The 18,096-nt window shown below is 37.4% G+C and overlaps 1 protein-coding gene across 5 annotated transcripts in view; it reads left to right on the top strand.

Moving 5' to 3' along the window:
• Positions 1–18,096, top strand: part of PICALM (phosphatidylinositol binding clathrin assembly protein) — a 71,710-nt gene that overhangs the window by 35,698 nt on the left and 17,916 nt on the right. For 4 of the 5 annotated variants that reach the window (XM_075077146.1, XM_075077232.1, XM_075076986.1 and 1 more), the window contains exons 5-12: positions 347–440; positions 949–1,060; positions 2,398–2,504; positions 3,704–3,745; positions 4,443–4,528; positions 5,809–5,932; positions 6,282–6,418; positions 8,793–8,893. In XM_075077146.1, the coding sequence (XP_074933247.1) occupies positions 347–440; positions 949–1,060; positions 2,398–2,504; positions 3,704–3,745; positions 4,443–4,528; positions 5,809–5,932; positions 6,282–6,418; positions 8,793–8,893 (803 nt within the window). Of the gene's footprint in view, positions 1–346; positions 441–948; positions 1,061–2,397; positions 2,505–3,703; positions 3,746–4,442; positions 4,529–5,808; positions 5,933–6,281; positions 6,419–8,792; positions 8,894–13,875; positions 14,026–15,480; positions 15,565–15,900; positions 15,982–18,096 lie in introns of all 5 variants that reach the window. The other variant, XM_075077310.1, reaches the window with a different exon arrangement.

Genomic DNA, 18,096 nt, shown 5'->3' on the forward strand with positions numbered 1-18,096 from the left:
AAAAAGCATAGGTAAAAATTTCCTTCAGAAATAACTTTCAGAGCATTTTTTTTTGTTTCCTGATGTATCATAGCTCTGCTACATTTCTGAGCACTATCAGTTATGTTTCCTCTGAGCAAAAATTCATCTTGGATTTATATTTTGATCAAATAGAAGTTGTTGGTATTGTGCACTGCCGTTATTACAGTTATATTGGCTAGGCAGCATTCCTAAACCTCAAAATGCCTGTTTTAAAGGCCAATAATTTAAATGTTTTCTCTGACCTATTTTATTTTCTACGTTTGTTTCTCACTAACAAGTGCCTTCAAAATTCAGATGAAGAATTTTCTTTTGTTTTGCACAACAGGGCTGATGGAGTGATGAGAACAATGAGCACAGAAAAACTCTTAAAAACTGTACCAATTATACAAAATCAAATGGATGCACTTCTTGACTTCAATGTAAGTTTAACAGCATGTACATGTTTAACATCCTATTGACTTTGATGTACAAACCTGCACAAGCTTGTAAAATAGGTCAAGATTAAAGGAACTTGGAACTTGGTTCCATGCGATCTGCATGGCTTAAAAAGCACAAATCATTTAGTTCATTGATAAACCCCACCAAGAAACCAGAAAAATATATGATGCTCGCTGGAGAGAATGCTTTGTGCTAAGTTAGTGCTGTTTATTGTGTACATTGTTTAAGAATAGTTTGGTCATTTAAAAGGTGATTATTTCTGCCCTCTTTTAGTTATGTTAGTTAACATTAACACTAGTAAACAGAAATGCCTGCCAACATTATTTAATTCTGTGCTGAGTGATCCTGTGTTGATTTGCTAGGTTGCTACTTTCCATTAATAGCCAGTGAGAGGAAAGCATGCTTTGGGATAGAGTACTGGAGTTCAGCTAGAAGTTTTCCAATAAGGGATCAATTCACTTAAATTAATGTTTTCTCTGATCTTCCTAGGTCAATAGCAATGAACTTACAAACGGTGTAATTAATGCTGCCTTCATGCTCCTCTTCAAGGATGCCATTAGACTGTTCGCGGCATATAATGAAGGGATTATTAACCTCTTGGGTAAATATAAGTGCTTTCTGCAATGTTAAACTTTGGGGAGGGAGCTCAGTAAACAATCAAAAAGAGCTGCTCTTTTCTGAGAAGTTGAAATAGTCTTACTGTAAAACATCAAAATATTACTGTTACTTCCAAGTCAGATGTATTTCCAACGTTTTTCTGTGCAATTTCATTTCCACTGCATACACTGGATGGGTAAACTTCTGAAAGCAAAGCCAATTCAAGATTCTCCTCGCTTAATTTTTCCTTTGCCCTGCTTTGTTTTGGATTTTTGGGTTGTCTTTTGCCTCCTTGAATGGCGTGGCAAACATGAATCATGATATGTTTTGGTTTTTTTTTTTTCTTTAAGAAACAAGACTGTGTTTTGTTTCTTTTTAAATGAAATAAGTTATGGTCAGTTACAAATTTGAAGTCGCAGCATCTGTGATTGCTTGGGTATCAAAACTTTAACATTGGTTGGTTTTAATGATTGGTTGGCTTATAGTTCTAGAGCATATCTTATATTTTAAGGGGAATTACAAATTCAGGCTCCAGGCCCTTTCACTTGCACACACTGGAGATGCAGGGGAGCCTAAATTTGGAAAATAATTAAATTGAAAGTAATCTGTTGATTTGCTTGGTTTCGTTGTATTCTGTGATTGGATCGAGCTACCTGATTGCTGTTATTACCCAATGTTTGCAAAATGGAAAACAAAATTCAGAATTAGTCGGTAAAAGGCAGCCATGCTTCCAGTCTGAAACCCCTGTCTACTTCTTTTCCCTCAGTAAGAAGAATTAGCATGTGGTTGCTTTCACTCATGTTTTGAGCGAAGTGTAATACTGAACCAGGCTTTGAAAGCACTATTTCAAAAAGGACAGTGGGACCCTCTTGCTTTCAGCACCAGTGTTTTGTAATCAGTTGTGCCTCGTAGGCCACATGGTAGCAAGAGGTGTCAGTTTGGCAGAGAATATGTGTCTTGCCTGATACGTGGCCGCTGGAATAGAGTAGATGTTTGACTGCCAGACTGTAAAACTGCTTCCTCACCCCCTACCCCAAGAGGATGAATTTACATTTCTTCAGGTGACCTATTGTAAAACTTGACTGTCCTCTTCAGGGTGGTTATGCTTTTGAGAGATGTAGTACCTGCAAGGCAAGGTGTAATTACATACATGTGATCATTAGCTCATGTTCGGGGCTTTTGTCATTTGGTGCCAGTTAGGCATAGTGACTTCTGCAGTTAACGTAACAAAACAGATCTGCAGGTGTTTTCTGTTTGTCTTTTTTTATATGCTTTTACCTTGCATATCCTTTGCAGAATGCATGATTTCTTATTTAATGCAAGTATTCTTACTGTTCATAGAAAAATACTTTGATATGAAAAAGAACCAGTGCAAAGAAGGCCTTGATATATATAAGAAGTTCCTCACTAGAATGACACGGATCTCAGAGTTCCTTAAAGTTGCAGAGGTAAGCTTTAGTCAGCCAAACTTTGCCCTTTATTTGAAACAGTTTATAAAGTGCTTATTTTCTCAAACAGCAGATACTTCTTCCTTCTAGCCTAATTGCATTTTCATCAAGGGTAATCTCGCCAGTCTCTACACTGGTGATTAGTTCATTTGAAGGCTGTATTGAAAAACCTGACTATAAAATACTTACTGGTTTCTTTTACTTAAGGAACATGTATAAATATGCATAATAATTGTGAGCTTTCTCTGAAGAAGAGCTTTGCTTTAAACAGATAAAGTAACTTCATGGCGATCTGCTGCTTTCTGTAATTCTAGCTGTATTCTAGTTTGAAACCCAGAATTCTGTCATAAGTTCTAGATGAAATACCAGTTTCACAAATAAGAAATTAGGACAAGCAGATGAACATGTGATTATTTTTTTTAAAGATGTCTTGGCTGTAGGTGTGTTTAATGAGGAAAAAGCAGTTACCTTGCAAAGTGTTTTTTTTTTTTTTTTTTTAAAAATGTATTAAGTCTGCATTCTTGTTCCTGTAGCATTGCTGAATTGATGTCCTGGTATTATGGAACTCCTCAGCTGAGATGTGTTCTTGTTTTACTTTCCTTCATTATGCATGTATCTCTTAACAAAAAATTAAGCCATAAAGCTTGGCTTCCTGTCTGTCCTGACAGAATATGTCTATTGAAGATAATACCTTTCAGTTATCTTCAGCTGATAACACTGTCAGCTGAAGTGAAGAGTATTAATATTTCTATTACAACAATATATATCGTGCTGCAGAACATCTTAAGTTTGATCTGCATTTTTAGAAAACAGCTTCTTTACAAAACTTCGAAGGTGCTTTGTTTTAGCAAATATATGCTCTATATCAGTAGGTCTGAGAATTTACCACATAAATTGTGGGATAGGCAAACTTCTCTAGCTTTAAAATTCTGAAACACTTGATTCTTACTTTAACGTTCTTTTATTTCTAAGGCTGCATCTCTTAAAATATCTATGTAACACACCTACTTCAAATGTGTATACATTTAACAGAAGAATTTGTTATAGCCAACCATTATCGAGTTCAGATTATGGAGATTTAAAATGTGTATGGACAGGCTTGTGCTTTTTACATGACTTCATCTTAATGTTTGCTTTTTGACCATCTCTGCCTTTATCAAGAGCAAACGGGTTCTAAAGCTCATTTATTTTTTTTACAGCAAGTTGGAATTGACAGAGGAGACATACCAGATCTCTCACAGGTAGATAAACCTATTATGTGTTTGCCAGTACATGTCTGTTTTGGGGTTGCATAATCAGAAAAACTTGGCATTGTGGCATTCACTTATGCTTTCTTGCATACATTATCACTGAGTTTGTGATTAAATCCAACCTCTGTCAGAGCCTGGCTTTTATATGCAGTGATCCTATTGTAAAATACTATTTCTGTCGTACTCTAATTGAGTTTTAAGGCAACCGTATTTCTGTCATGCTTGAAGACACAATTTGTGAGCTCACATAATGAAATGTCTACACGATAATATGAAGCTGTGTTTTTTTAGCAAGCTTGCTTTTGGCTATATGCCCATTTAAATCATTGTGAAGGCTTGCAGACTGTGCATGTAGAATTGACTTCAGGTACAATTTCCTTCTTAGTGTCTCTCGAAATACTGACTTCTTCCGATTGTCTGCTTGCCGTTTCCTAGCTGTTAATTCTAATGTCGTTTGACATATTTCAGTACTTGCTGGTGAGTCATTACAACAGAGTAATGTAGTGAGGAGAGTACATCACCTGGTATTTTATGTAATTAAATTAAGCACAGGATGCCAAGATACGGTATGAGTGTTCTGAGCTGTTGTACCAGTTGCCCTACAGTTGCATTCTCTGAGTGTCTTTTAACTACTGATTTGCCTTACCTTAGATTTTTCAAATCTGTTCCTGAATGTTTCTTTCTGCAGGCACCAAGTAGCCTTCTTGATGCTTTGGAACAACATTTAGCTTCTCTAGAAGGGAAGAAAATCAAAGATTCCACTGCTGCAAGCAGGTGCTTATGCCCTTCTCCTTTTAAGTAGTTGTTGAATTGATGTTAAATTGAAGTTCAGTGCAGTTCTGATCATACGTGTAGCTGTCATATTTTTTTCCTCAGGTGGCTTCTTATTTCCAAATAATGATAGAACAGCAAGTTACCATATGTTTTGCCAAGTAGTTAAGACAGCTTCTTTCAGGTTGACAGAGTTAGAATCTAAGGAGCTGTAAGCACTTGCTGTGGAATCCCTTGTATAGCAGTTATACTTTTAACATTTAGTCTTGAAATTCTGAAGAGAAACTAAAGTTTTTCATTTACTAATTGCAACCGTTGATTTTATGTTAATAATTAGACTTCTGTAGGGTATATAACATTTATTTAATAATGTCCTTAGGCTCTTATATCTCTAATAGTCCTTTTTGTGTCAAAAGCAAGGCAATGCTTCCAGAAGTCCTTACATTAAGAATGGATTTTTAAAGTAATTGGGGATTAAAGCCATAATGTATATGGTAAAAGGCATTCACTGACTTTTTTTTTTTTTGAGTGCTTGCTAAAACACAAAGTGCAGTCTAGAGAAGACCTCTAGGCAACTAACTTCACTATTTAAATTTATTAAAAGTTAATGGGGGGGGGGAAGACTTTCAAAATTAAATAACATTTCTTTTGCATTTTCAAACAATAAGGCAGTAATATTTTTATATGTTCTTTTTTATGGTAGTGACAATATTAGGGCTTAGCACAGTTTCGTTAGCTACTTTTACAGAAGAAAGCCAATATTCTGAAGATTACTTTCAGTTTGTTTCAAAAGTTCAGTATTTGTTTTAAATCTTTTTGCACGCTCTTAAACATGATGATAAATCTCAAACTTTTCCTCTGGGATGTACTAGTTGCACTGATAGTTTCTTAACTAAACCTGTTAAATTAGCAACAATTTGAATCGGAGCCCAGATTATTGGAGAGTCCCATCTGTACAAATAATGCCATCTTGGGCAAACAGGAAAAGAGCAAAGGCTTCAAACGTGAATTCTGCGGTGCAGTTTGGAGGGGAAATGTTTAAGGGGGAAGAACAAAAATTCAGCGTTTAAGAGTAGATAGCATGATTTCTAGGCATTTTCATTTTGCAGTTCGTATGGTGTATCTTGTTTAAACTTATCAGGCTGTATGGTACAGTATAAGATATAACAAATGTTATAAAGAGTTCAGAAGGAGACTGGGTGGATACGAGCAAAGTGTTCTTTAGATGTTCTATCACGTGTCACCTATTAACAGCCAGCTTTTCTCCTGCCCAATTACTTTAGGGCTACCACCCTTTCCAATGCTGTCTCTTCCCTTGCAAGCACTGGCTTGTCCCTCACAAAAGTTGATGAAAGGGAAAAACAAGCTGCGTTAGAGGAAGAACAGGCTCGCTTAAAAGCTTTAAAGGTAGGCATACAGAATTTTTATTGGAAACACTTTTCCTATGTCCTTGTTGATAGCTTGTTAGGATTCTTAAAGGAGCAAGGGTAGAAAACAGACTTATTAATGCTTAACACGTACTCTTGGCAAAGCGTTGGAAGCAGAATCTTATGTACATATGCCATACAACTTGTGGAGCGTTTGTTAAAATAGTTTCTGAAGGATTTGTGGCACTGCTGACTCTTGTAATTATGAGCAGCTGACACTAGTGTGTGGAACATATAAAAGCATTCTTTAGTTCTGCTTTACTTACCTCCAAAGTCATATACACAAATGTTGTTTCTGGATTTCTTATGCCAGCTCACTTTCCCAACAGGAGCAACGTCTAAAAGAACTTGCAAAGAAACCTCATACCTCTTCAACAACTGCAGCTTCTCCTGTGTCCACTGCAGCGGGAAGCGTAATGACTACACCAGCCATTGATATTTTTTCTACCCCTAGCTCTTCAAACAGGTATGCGTAATGGCGTTGCTTCACTGTGAGATGCACTGGAGCTAGGGTTTCCTCTCGGTTTCTGCTGCAGAGTGTACGTTGCAGAAGGTTGGTTGGGTGTAGAGTACATTAGTGATGTGGTGAGAAATGGTGTTTTGGGGAAAGTTGATGGGAAAAATAACCTATTGTGTAAATAACATAAAACATATGTTTTTATCATCCATTTGCAGAATCATTTCTGATAAGAACTGATTGCTGCCAGCCGTTGTGGCTGTTCTTAGTCAGCGAGCCAGGCAGTTGGAACTGTAAAACACACATGCTTTGTCCGCAAAGAACCTCACAAGTTAATCTGGGAAAAGTCAAATGAAAATTCAGTTTGAGAGGTCATAAAGATAATGCTGAATTTAATGTTGCATTTCCAGATCTTTAAAAATAGAGTGGTAATAAATGTTCTTGGTAGACTTTCAGAAAAAGGAAAGCCTGAAATAGGGTTTGAAAGAAGAGAGGCAGGCTTTGCAGTCTTGAGTTGTATCTGGAACATCTCTGTCTGCAAGGACTTGTAAAGATAGTGCAAGTGTACTCGCTGCATGCTAATCCTGATCTTTGACTAGCAGGAACTGTTGGTATCAGTAAGTGTGTGCCCTTCATTCTGTAAAATACCTGTCAAATCAAGCAGTAGCAGAAGGTACAATGCTTTTGTCAGTATAGAAGGAAATAGCTCTCTGAAGGCATATTTTTGCTTTGGGTGTGATCCTAAACCTAGAGGATTGCTTAGTTGTTCTGTTGGAGCTCACATAAGAATCTACTTGTCTCCTTCAGCTTTTTTGCTGTTCTTTAAAAGTAGTCAGCGCTTTGACAGCCGCCTTTCCCCATTAGGTAGGTATTGTAGGAAATTACTTGACACCAAATGTGTGGAACATAACTGAATTACATACAAGAAGCTAGAGAATCTGTTAGTGTTAGTAACTGTAAGACTTATTTCAAAAAAGATTTTCTTTTAAATTGCTTTTTAGAGGCCAAAGTATTTGAAATGGTTGTATGCTTTGAACTAGTAACTTTGAGTATCTGATCTTGCTTAAGAGGTCTGAAACATAAAAAAACCCAAACACCTGATAAAGCTTCTTCAGACAGCCAGAAACGCTACACAGTGAAGAGAAGAGCATTTTCCTCTGAAAAACCAAATGCCTAGTTTGTCTTCATGTTTAAATTAATTTCCTGGCAGTAAGACTGCTTTGAGAAAAGAACAGATTTTACAACAGGAGCTGCCATGAAGGGGATATGTTGGGTCATAAGTTCAGTTGCTTGCTATTAGACTCAATGCGTCTGATTAATCCCTGTCATGAATTTGAACAAGCTTTACCTTGAAAATGATCTTGGTTCTGCTGCTCGCATTACAGGGCTGTGCCAGACCATGATGCTTTTCAACAGGAGCAGTAGTGGCAAAATATGATTTCACTCACTACTGAAATGAAATAGTAAAACTGAATGATACAAGTGATTGGGTCAGCAAGAGAATATGCAGGGGTTTAGGATGTGGCTACCAGCCTTTAAATTCTTGTGCCAGTCTCATTTCAAAAGATACTTGGATACCAGTGTGACTTAGCTTCTGTCCATAGTAGCAGCTGTACATGCAAATTTCGGTTCTTTTCATGTGCTAAAAAGTTCTGGGTGAACACCAGTACTCCCGTTTTGTTTTTTTTAGGACTAATTTAAAGTATGAAATTAAATCTCTGCAAGAGAATGAATTTTACTGTTCCTATTTGACTCTTGAAATTATTGCGGCAGTTGTATTTAAGAATTTGTTCTTCATTTCCATGTGATATTCTTAGCTCTCAATTTGGTTTTGAATAGTCTACAATGTGCATTTAAATGAGTTTTCATTCACACGACTGCTTGACAAAGTGTTTCAAGGCTTCTTACATTTTGCTTTCCCCAAAGTTCTTTAATAGCTCATAGGCATAAGCAAGTGGTTGATAGTGGAAAGATATGAGTTGTGGAATTTAGATCTAACGTTGGTGCAACCTACTGGAGTTCATTCTGCCGGTCTGCTTTTGTTATACTGTAGGACGTTCATGAGGTTATTTTAAAAGTTGCTGAAGCTGGCTGAATAAAATGCTCTAGCCCTGGTGTTGGACTGTGAGGAAGACAAGACGACTGGTTGTCTTGCTGTCTTAGATAGCTTTGACAAAAGTCATTTGGCATAACATAGAACTTAGCTTGCTAAATTAACACTTTTCTACAGGAGTGAAAATGTGAAGTTCACAGAGTTTCTGATTTTGGCTTAATAACAACGAATTTGTAACAAAGCCTCATTTGCTGTTGACAGTTGTGATTATTCGCCTTGTATTGAAAACTGTGATGTAGTTCAAACAGTTGTACTGATTTGTCTTTGTAGCACTTCAAAGCTGCCAAATGATCTGCTTGATTTGCAGCCAACTTTTCATCCGTCTGTGCATCCTATACCTGCTGCTCCACAAGTAGGAAGTACCTGGGGAGGTAAGAATTCTGAATCGGATTAAGGTTCTGATTGCTATGACACTGTTCCTGTGTTTCCCCTAGTCTGTGGGCTGTTTATTCCTTAAAGACCGAGATCTTGTAAAGACAAGCTACAAGTAGATGAAGGGAGTGGAAAAAGTCATATTTGGGTATGGATTAAAACAATGTAGCAGCATGTGGTGATTACAAAGAATTTTGATGTGAGAGTTCTTAGTAGCAAAATCACTTCAGTTGTTGACCAGCTCTGTCAGCTGCCTCGCTGCTGTCTTCAGCAGTCTCATAGCAAGCTCCAGAAACCTAGCTGTGAGGAGTCAGTTCTGTGACGATGTCTGCCAGATAGCGCGTTGCATACACAGCAACTTGCATACAGAGTTTTTTTTAATACATATTTTCAGTGTTGTCTGATGTTAAATCAAATTTGCAGGTGATGATAGAGCAGAACTTGGATGAGGCCTGAAAGGAGGCAGTTGTGACAGCTATGCGCAGAAGGCAAGAAAAGCCAGAGTTAGTTATTTTGAAAACATAAGGTGCCTCTTTACAAATTCTCTGCTGTATTTAATTTAACTACAAGGGCAAATTAGCAAAAAGCTGTGGTTGGATCTCTTGAAGTGAAGAGACAAAACATATACGGAACTCTTTCTTCTGAAATTTACATCAGAACACCCAAATTACCGTTCTGCTTAGTTGCTAGGATGGATGGTATGAGATGTTAGGTTCTTATTGATACAGGCGAGTCCTTTATCTAAGAAGACAAGCAAGAGCATTCTAGAAAGTCATGAATGTTACTTCAAGATTAGTTTGAGTGTTGGAGCATTTAATAACTTGCTTAAAGCTGTTTTTCTCTTTGCTGCTTTGCAGTGTTCCAGAATACTTGTGATATAGTTAACACATTGCCTGCTTGCACGGTTGGTTATACTGGTGGAGGATTAAAAATCTCTTATAAAGATGTTTTTTTACTTTTCTACATAAATGATACTTAATAAAATAGTAAGTTCCTGAACTATGTAGCTATTTCCAAATAATTTTTTGCTAAATCAGATGCTTACAAAAATGCTTTCATGATGTGAAAAATCGGGAGTTGCCGCTTCAGAAAGTTTTGTAGGCATCGGAATAATCCTGTTCTGAAATTTTACTTCATTATTTCTTTTTATGAGCTAAAGCTTTTCCTAAACATCTTTCCAGTTATCTAATATATCTTCATAACAAGCAGTGTATGTATTCTACTTTCCTGTTTACTTTTTGCTGTGTACTTTGCATTTTGTGGACATTCTCACATTTATTTGTAGGGAAATAACAGACAAATTTGAGTGACGGAGGCAATACTAATATGTGTGGTAGCTTCAAAAAAATAAATAGAGGTAGTTTACTTGTCCTTTAGTTTTGCTGAGCAGAGCATCTTTTGAGAAAGATGCAGTGAGGGGCATATCGAGTTACACATACCAATTTCAATGTTTAATAGGCTTAGAGTTTAGAAATGGAGAAAAATGTCTTGGCTCATCTTGTTTGCTTCCTGGAAAATATCTTCTGTTTCAGCTTGTCCTGTTTGTTTCATGGGTGAGAGGTAAAAGGGGGAATTACCTTCCCCTCGAAGGTCACATCACAATCCAGCATTTCTTTATTAACCTGAAAATCGAGCCTGAAAGTCTGTGTTTGTTCAATGTTGTGTTACTCCTGGTAAGAGTCTTCAGTAATAGTCATTGATATCTCTGCTTAGTGTTGACACATTTCTAAGTATTAAAGATTTAATTAACTGAAGATTTCGGATTGTCTGCTAAGATTTTAGGCTAAAATTCTGGGATCACCATTTTTTGTGTTACCTTTCATCAAAACCAAAACTGATCTCTTCGGCTTTACAGACATGAACACTCACTTCACACAGGTGAGGTAGATAAGAAGTGCTTTCCACATTTTACAGATGGGGAAATCTGAGCAATTAACTGACTTGTCTGAAGTCATACGGCAAGTCAGTGGCAGAGCCAAGAATGGAACCTGAGCTATTTCCAGTCCTGTGCTCTAACCACTGCACGGCATCCCTCCCTTAGGTAATTCTCTGACATGATGATGTTTGTATTTGGTGTATATGGTGACTTTGAGAGGAGTATCAAACCAGCTACAGGTTGCAATGGACTAAAACCAGTTATTGTTAAAAATTTTATGCGGCAGCTCTTTGGTGTGTAATAAAAGGATAAATTGTTACAAAGGCATTATATTTGGGTTGCTGCCTTTTGTCTTGTGCTTCCAAAAATGTTAATGCTAACGAGGTTAAAAACTCCCAGATAACAGGTTCTGTAATTGTATGGTTTTAGTTTACTTTCTCAAGCTCTAAGAAATGCTGCTGAAAAACCTATGTTGCTCTTCTCTCAGGTAAAATACTTCTAGTTGGATAACTTCAAGGTAGAAGGTTGCAAAATTCAAATTAATCTTCTAAATGCACCTGATCGTTCATGTGCCTAATGACAGCCTGAGGGTGCAGAGTGATTCCATTGACACAACCAGATGCCATGTGTATTCAGGGATGAAATTGGGCTTTAGGAACTTTGAGGTGTTGCTGTTGGGAAAGAAAGCAATTTTTAAAATCTGAATATGCAAAGATATAAATTGCCCAAACCCAATTAATTTTAAATTATCTTTGTCACTAGCACTGGCAAGTTTTAAGACTTGGACAAGACTGAACACACTGGCTAGAATTAAAAAGAGGCAGACAAGGAAAGAGTCTAAGAACATTTCTGAGAAAATCTTGATAATCTGAAGTTGTATTGCATTGTCTCACTCACTAAAACACATGAAGCTCCCAATACAACCCTGGGATTTGGGAACAGTATTTAATAATTTTCCTTTTGAGTGCATGTATAAAATAATACCAGTGGTCAATAGTTTCAAACAAATATGGTTTAAAAACTTTTTGGTTTTTTTTATTGTCTTTCATATTGTTTTATCTGAGCTGTTCATTGGGATTGTTTGGAAATCATTCCAGCGGTGTCTGGTGTATTTGCCAGCTATCAATTCGTACCTAAACTTCAGAAGCAAAACAAATGTATCAGTGTGGAAATAATCAGTTGGACTTATCTGCTTGGATTTTTTTCCCAGTTACAAGGAGAACCAATAGAATCAGAAGAATGTGAAGCAGCAACAGAAAAAGCAAGTGGGAGATGATTAAAGGATAATCTGACCTGTTTTATTGTCAGATCTGTTTGTTCTACAGCTTCTAGAATAGCATTCAAAGCAGACAACAGTGTTAAGCAGTACCTGAAAGCAAGGGCTTGGTTTCAGGTGACTGGCTGATTGGCATGTCCGCAATTGCATTAGGTGGTGATATTACTACCTAAAACATAAGACAACACTAAGTATTGTACTGCTGTTATATATTACAAATACTAAATGATCTTATTCTGCATACCCTTTATTCAGTGTTGAACACTGTCATTTTGCTGATGGACTGATTTAGAAAAACGTCTTGTAACATACTTTGCTCATTCTTGCAATGTTGCCGAGCAATTTGGGAGGGGAATCTTCCTCTTACAGAATAAGAGGTCTTGAGCTTGCAGGAAATCAAAGCCTGTGTTAAACCTGCAAAGAATAATGTGGTTATGGTTTTAAAATTTCATTTTTCTGTAGGGCTTGCATGTGACTCAAATCTACATGTTATCAAGCTATGTGGGATTTATAGCTAAGAATCAGGAGGTCAGATTCAGGGAGAGAAAACAACTTGCACTTTGAAGCTGCTGCACGCATCCCGGTAGTATTTACAGGAGTTGTGGATAAATCGGTAACCTAACCAGGATTTTTTTTTTTTTTTAAATGAAGACCAGACACTGAAGTACTTAAGAAATCTTTCCTATAATTATTATTTAGGCATTCCTCTGTAGTGGTTTTGCCTAGAAGAGTAAGTTGCAGTTCTAGCACAGATAAAACAAATAGGGCTAGATGCAACTCTTGCTCATCTCGCTAGTGAGTTCTTGAGTTTTTTATCAAGGATTCATGTGCTTTGAAGCCAAGGAACTGAACCACAGCTCCTTCTGTCAGCAAGTATTGTAGCTGCCTTTCCCATCCTGTTTATCTGTTGGATCCTGGAGTACAGGAGTATTTTAGCTTGGCAGTTGTATCTGTCCCCTGGAAACCTCACAACTCTGTGCCTCGGGAAGTGACTTGCATAGATTCATGTTTCCTTCATTACCCAGTATGGTCCGACAGTTTTTAATAAGGAATATTTTCCTCGTCACTGCTCGCTGGCTGTTGTCCCTCAAAGCAGAGCAGGTTTTTGCTTGCTTGCAGCTAATGGCATATCCACAACAAACCTGTTGCTCCTGATGCCCCAGGTAGTAAGGAAAGTGCTTCTGTCCTGTATGCTACCTTGGTGTATTCATAACTCTTGAAAATTTTATGATGCCCAGTTACAAAAAAAACCAACAACCAACCAACCAAAAAACCCCAAACCAACAACAACAACAACAAAAATCCATGAACACAGTTTGAAGAGGGAAAAATACAGCTCCATTATTTTTGGTTAGTTGGCTTGTTCGGTTTTTAAAGCTACCCTCAGGATGGTGTTGCATCAACTCCTCACTTAGCACCTGGGCTCTGCTATGCTAAGAGGCAGTCTTCCTCCTGAGAATTTGTTGCAGGTGTCAGGACATGACAAGTCAAAGTGAAGCAAAAAGTGATCGTGTTTAAAGAAGGATAACATACTAATTTTCAGTATCAAACACACTGTGGAAGAAGCATGCTTTATAAGACCAAGATGGTATTAATTTAAAAAAAATAAATGTGTGGCTAATATATGTAGTAGTATTCTTGAGCAGAGAATGGATAATTCTGGACAATATAAAAATTAAACAGGTAGCTAGGTCATCCAGAGTTTAGAGATGTCAGGAGAAAACTATACTTCCTGGACTACTCTTAATTCTTACTCTTTACCGAGGAAGCAGCATGTAACTAAATCCATCTCCCTTTTCTTCTTTCTCTTGCTCTCTGGAATTGAACAGATCCTTTTTCTGCTACTGTTGATAGTGTTGATGATGCCATTCCAAACCTAAATCCTTTCCTTACAAAAACTAACGATGCTGCTCATCTGTCTGTGTCTTCTGATGTATCTACTTTCACCAGTAGGACACCCACACATGAAATGTTTGTTGGTAAAGTACCATTTTAAACTAATTTCCTATTTCCTAAAAACTTTAACATTATTTTAGTTTCTAAAGTATATTTGTGGGGCCTTTCAGAAACCTAAAGCTGGTCATTTGGGGCTGATTTTGTGCTACATTAGAACTTGATTTAGTAACTGTGCCATGAAAATGGTGTTAAAATTCTTGCTTGGTTACCTAGATGGTAATTCTACTGGATGTGAAGGAACTTATAGTTAAAGCAGTTGTTTGTGTGTGGTTTTACAGTCTCTTAGGCTTAGGGATTTTTAGGTAAAATACTACATATGCCTGAGACTGGAAAGAAAATGCTACTTCATTCTTCCTCAGGTTGAAACGTTCTCTTTAAACACAGCAGCTTAATCCAACTCCTATGGTAGTGGATGTTTTTCCTCCAAGAGTGTAGGCATTAACAAAACTGATAAAGCCATGCACATTCTGATGCGTGGTCTACTCAAACTGTTTACCTAATAGGCAATAAACTAATGAATCACCTTTTAAAAACTGTTGCAATCCTACTTTGGAGGTGATTCAGCATGGCTGTCATTAGAAATCCTTCTAGCATTTCTGTTGGTGCCGCTACATAGTAACTGGGTTACTTTTCAATATGAAGAACCAAGTTAGCTTTCTTAGACTAAAAATCAATTAATTACATGTCAGTTCTGTTCTTAAGCAAAGCTAGATTTAAAGACAGTTCTGCTGCACCACTGGCTTTGTTTTTGCAGGTTGAACCCCACTAGAACTGAACATAGAAGAATCCAGACTCTTCTAACAAAGAGGTCTTTGATATCTCTGATACTTGTTAACAGAGATAAAGGGATCTCTCTAGAGATAGTCGTACCACCCACACTTTGTCACTGTAGCCAGCTAGTTTCCTAGCTTGTCTTTGGTTAGTGGCAAGAGAAAGCAAGCAAGATCAAGACAAGAACTCGTGCTGTGAACTTTTCTCTACAATTCCCAGGGAAGATTAGTTGGCTGAGGCAGTCGCATACAAATACTTTAAGCTGGTACTACTGCCTAATAAGCTGGCCTGTGCTTCTGCTCGGTCTTTCCCACGCTTCCAAAAAAACTTATATGGTTCATGTGAATGCAGAATGATCATTTGAAATACAGCTTCTTTTTTTATTATTAGTAGGGCTATTATTCACTCAGATAGGTTTCCTCTATGTAATTTGTTCTGTAGTCATACAAAAAGTTGCAGCTGTGAACAAGGAGCCTGGTGGGTGTTTGTGACACTTACTGGTTTGTGTAGTATTCATCACGCTACAGCCCTGCAGTCGCTGGAGATGGATGACATTGATAATGTCTCATTCCCTATAGATATATCTAGAACCAAAGTGTGACCTCCTGACAGACTGATAGGTGAAATATAAATGCAGTTTTAGCTGCAGTACGAAGTGCTACGATACTGTGAATGTGGATTTAAAATAACTCTTTCTGGTTCTTTAGATCATTACAATCCATTTACTGAACTAAATCCCTTTGTGGCAACCAAATATGAATCCAGTATTGAGCTGTGTCCTTATACTTCAGGTATAAGAAAAATGCCTTGAAGCTTTTACACTCACTTCTTTCAAGGGTGTAAAACATGGCATTTGCTTGGAAAAAAAATTAAGGTATATATCCTAATGTAGCTGTAACTCCGAAACCATGCTTTCCCCTTTTGTGTTATAGTTAATGTAAACTTGTTTCTTACTGTGTGTCTGATGTGTATTGATTTCATTCCACTGGTTCTATGCTGTTATAGTACATGTGGATTTATAGACTGACCTGAAATTAAATTTTTGAATAGCAGATATCTTGGTTCTCGTTCTGTAACTCTCCCTCTTCTCCTTTCCTGGCTCTCTCTTGCGTGATACGCCTTATCAGATTCTTTTTGTGGTCCTCAAGCTTACCCTAATGCTTCTCATTTCCGCAATGAGCCGCCTTCTGTAGCTGGTCTATTTGGAGGTAGGTAATGGGATACAGCCTTACCACAAACACAGAAATCTGAATGTTGCGTGCCTAGAACTAGTAGGTGTTTATTGGCTACGGAAGTGCGTTGTTATGGTGGCTCCAACTTTTATTCATGTGCTTTGTGCTAGGTGTGTTGTCACAAATGGTGTATATTTTTTCAGTTTGCGCTAAACTAAGGCATATTTAATCTAAACATGAAATGAGTATCTCCCCATTTCAGGATCTCTTGTGTGGCATGTAGCAACATGGAAACTACAAGACTTGCATGTTTGAAGTATCTTCTCATCTTACTCTACCTCATTGCTTTTAAGATGAAGGGATTGGGATGTTCTTGCTGCTTATGTCACTTGTGGATATATTACTCTTAAACAGTGCGCTAAACTAGTACAAAGCTTTGCAACAGAACATACAAAAGAGGCATCCGCTGCATTAAATTACTGGCTAATCATTTGTGCGGCTGTGTGACGTCTGTGTAGTAACCCAATACTGATGCTGGTTCCGGAATACCATCCTGATGGTTGTTGGAGGGGCTGAGGGCTGTGGCAGATGATCATCTCTCCAAACCAGATTGAACAGGGAATGTTGACATTGTTGCTATGCAAGGTTTAGGGATACCTTCAATAAATGGTTTCTTAAGAGCACCGTAAAGTCACATTTTTTGGGTTTAGTGTCTTTGAATAGAAATTAGCTAGAGTCATCTAACCAAAGGTTAAATACTATGCATGACTCTGTTCCCTCTGTTCCATATCCAAAAAGCAGATGATGAGTTTCTGTCAAGTCTTGTTGGTTTATTCCCTCAAAGAAACTCCATTAAATATACTGACCTTTGCACCTTTCAAAACATCCATGTTAGAGAAAATGCCCTGGGCTGGTGGTTGATACCAGGAGTAGGATTCGATCTTTTTCAGAGGCTGATTCAAAGGAGTTGTATGTGGTTTTTTGACTTCTGGCTCATCTCATCTCGTTAGCTTCACAAAGCTCGAAACTTTCTACAATGCAAGAGCAGGAAACTCGGCTTGTTTCAGTTAAGGCCATTTTCTAAAGGAAAATATGAGCTATTGTAAGGCAAGTTTTCCATTGGTACAGGCACGGTTTTAAGAGTTGCAGCACATCCCATCAAAGGAATTCCTGTCCGCAGCTCAGAGTCTCTGAAATGGCTTGTTACAACTTGACGGTATACTTGTCATAAAGATACTCATTTTGTTTTGTTGATTATTTACTCCTGACCTCTTCCCATTGCTGCTTCCCATGTTTTGCTGTATGCTGTTTTCTTTCACTTGTGTTTAATGTAAAGTACTCTTTTTGAATTCTTTGCGATAGATGCTTTTGAGTTACGAGCTGTATGTTCCTTTAGGACAAATAGGAGGGAACAGGTAATCCAAATTTGTTTTTTTCTGTGAAGTTTTTGTTCAGGGATAGCATCCTATAGTTACTAATTTTTCAGGTGAAGTGTGACTTATTTCAGGAAAACAGTGAGATGGAAATGAGGTGCTGTCCAGCAAGCTAAACGAAATCCAAGAAATACTAATTGTCAGTTATTTCTGCTCACTGGTTTACTGCTGAAGTATTTGTGAGCCTTTAATTTCTCAGTATCATGAAAATTTCTGTTAGAAAACAGAAAAGCTAATTTTCAAGATGCCATTGGATTTTTTTGGTGCTTTTCATATAGAGTAATAATTACTTCTGTAATTGCCTGAATATTGAGATGATGTACATGCATGCTTGTGTGCGTGATCATGGATGACATTAAACCCCACAATTTTAGAAGCAAATCAGCATTTGCTTCCATATTACTGAACTACCAACTCAGTACTGCTGCACGTCATATACAATGCTTGGAACTGCAATAAATTTTCACAGTATTGGAAAAAAAGTGTATTTGGAGAACACTGCTTTATGGATACGTAGAAGGAGATAAATGGAGTAAGTTCAGACAGGAATAAGAGTTGAAAATTGGTTTTAACTCCCTGTATCTTGCCACAAGAACTAGAAACTTACCTGCAAAGCATTGTTACCTGCAAAACCTGTGTGCAAAAATAACTAAGCAAGTGCTATAAAAATTATTAGTACTAAGAGTGTCTAATCATGGGCATTACTAGTCAGGTACCT

Source organism: Phalacrocorax aristotelis, chromosome 1, assembly GCF_949628215.1.
Source record: "Phalacrocorax aristotelis chromosome 1, bGulAri2.1, whole genome shotgun sequence".
Taxonomy (NCBI): domain Eukaryota; kingdom Metazoa; phylum Chordata; class Aves; order Suliformes; family Phalacrocoracidae; genus Phalacrocorax; species Phalacrocorax aristotelis.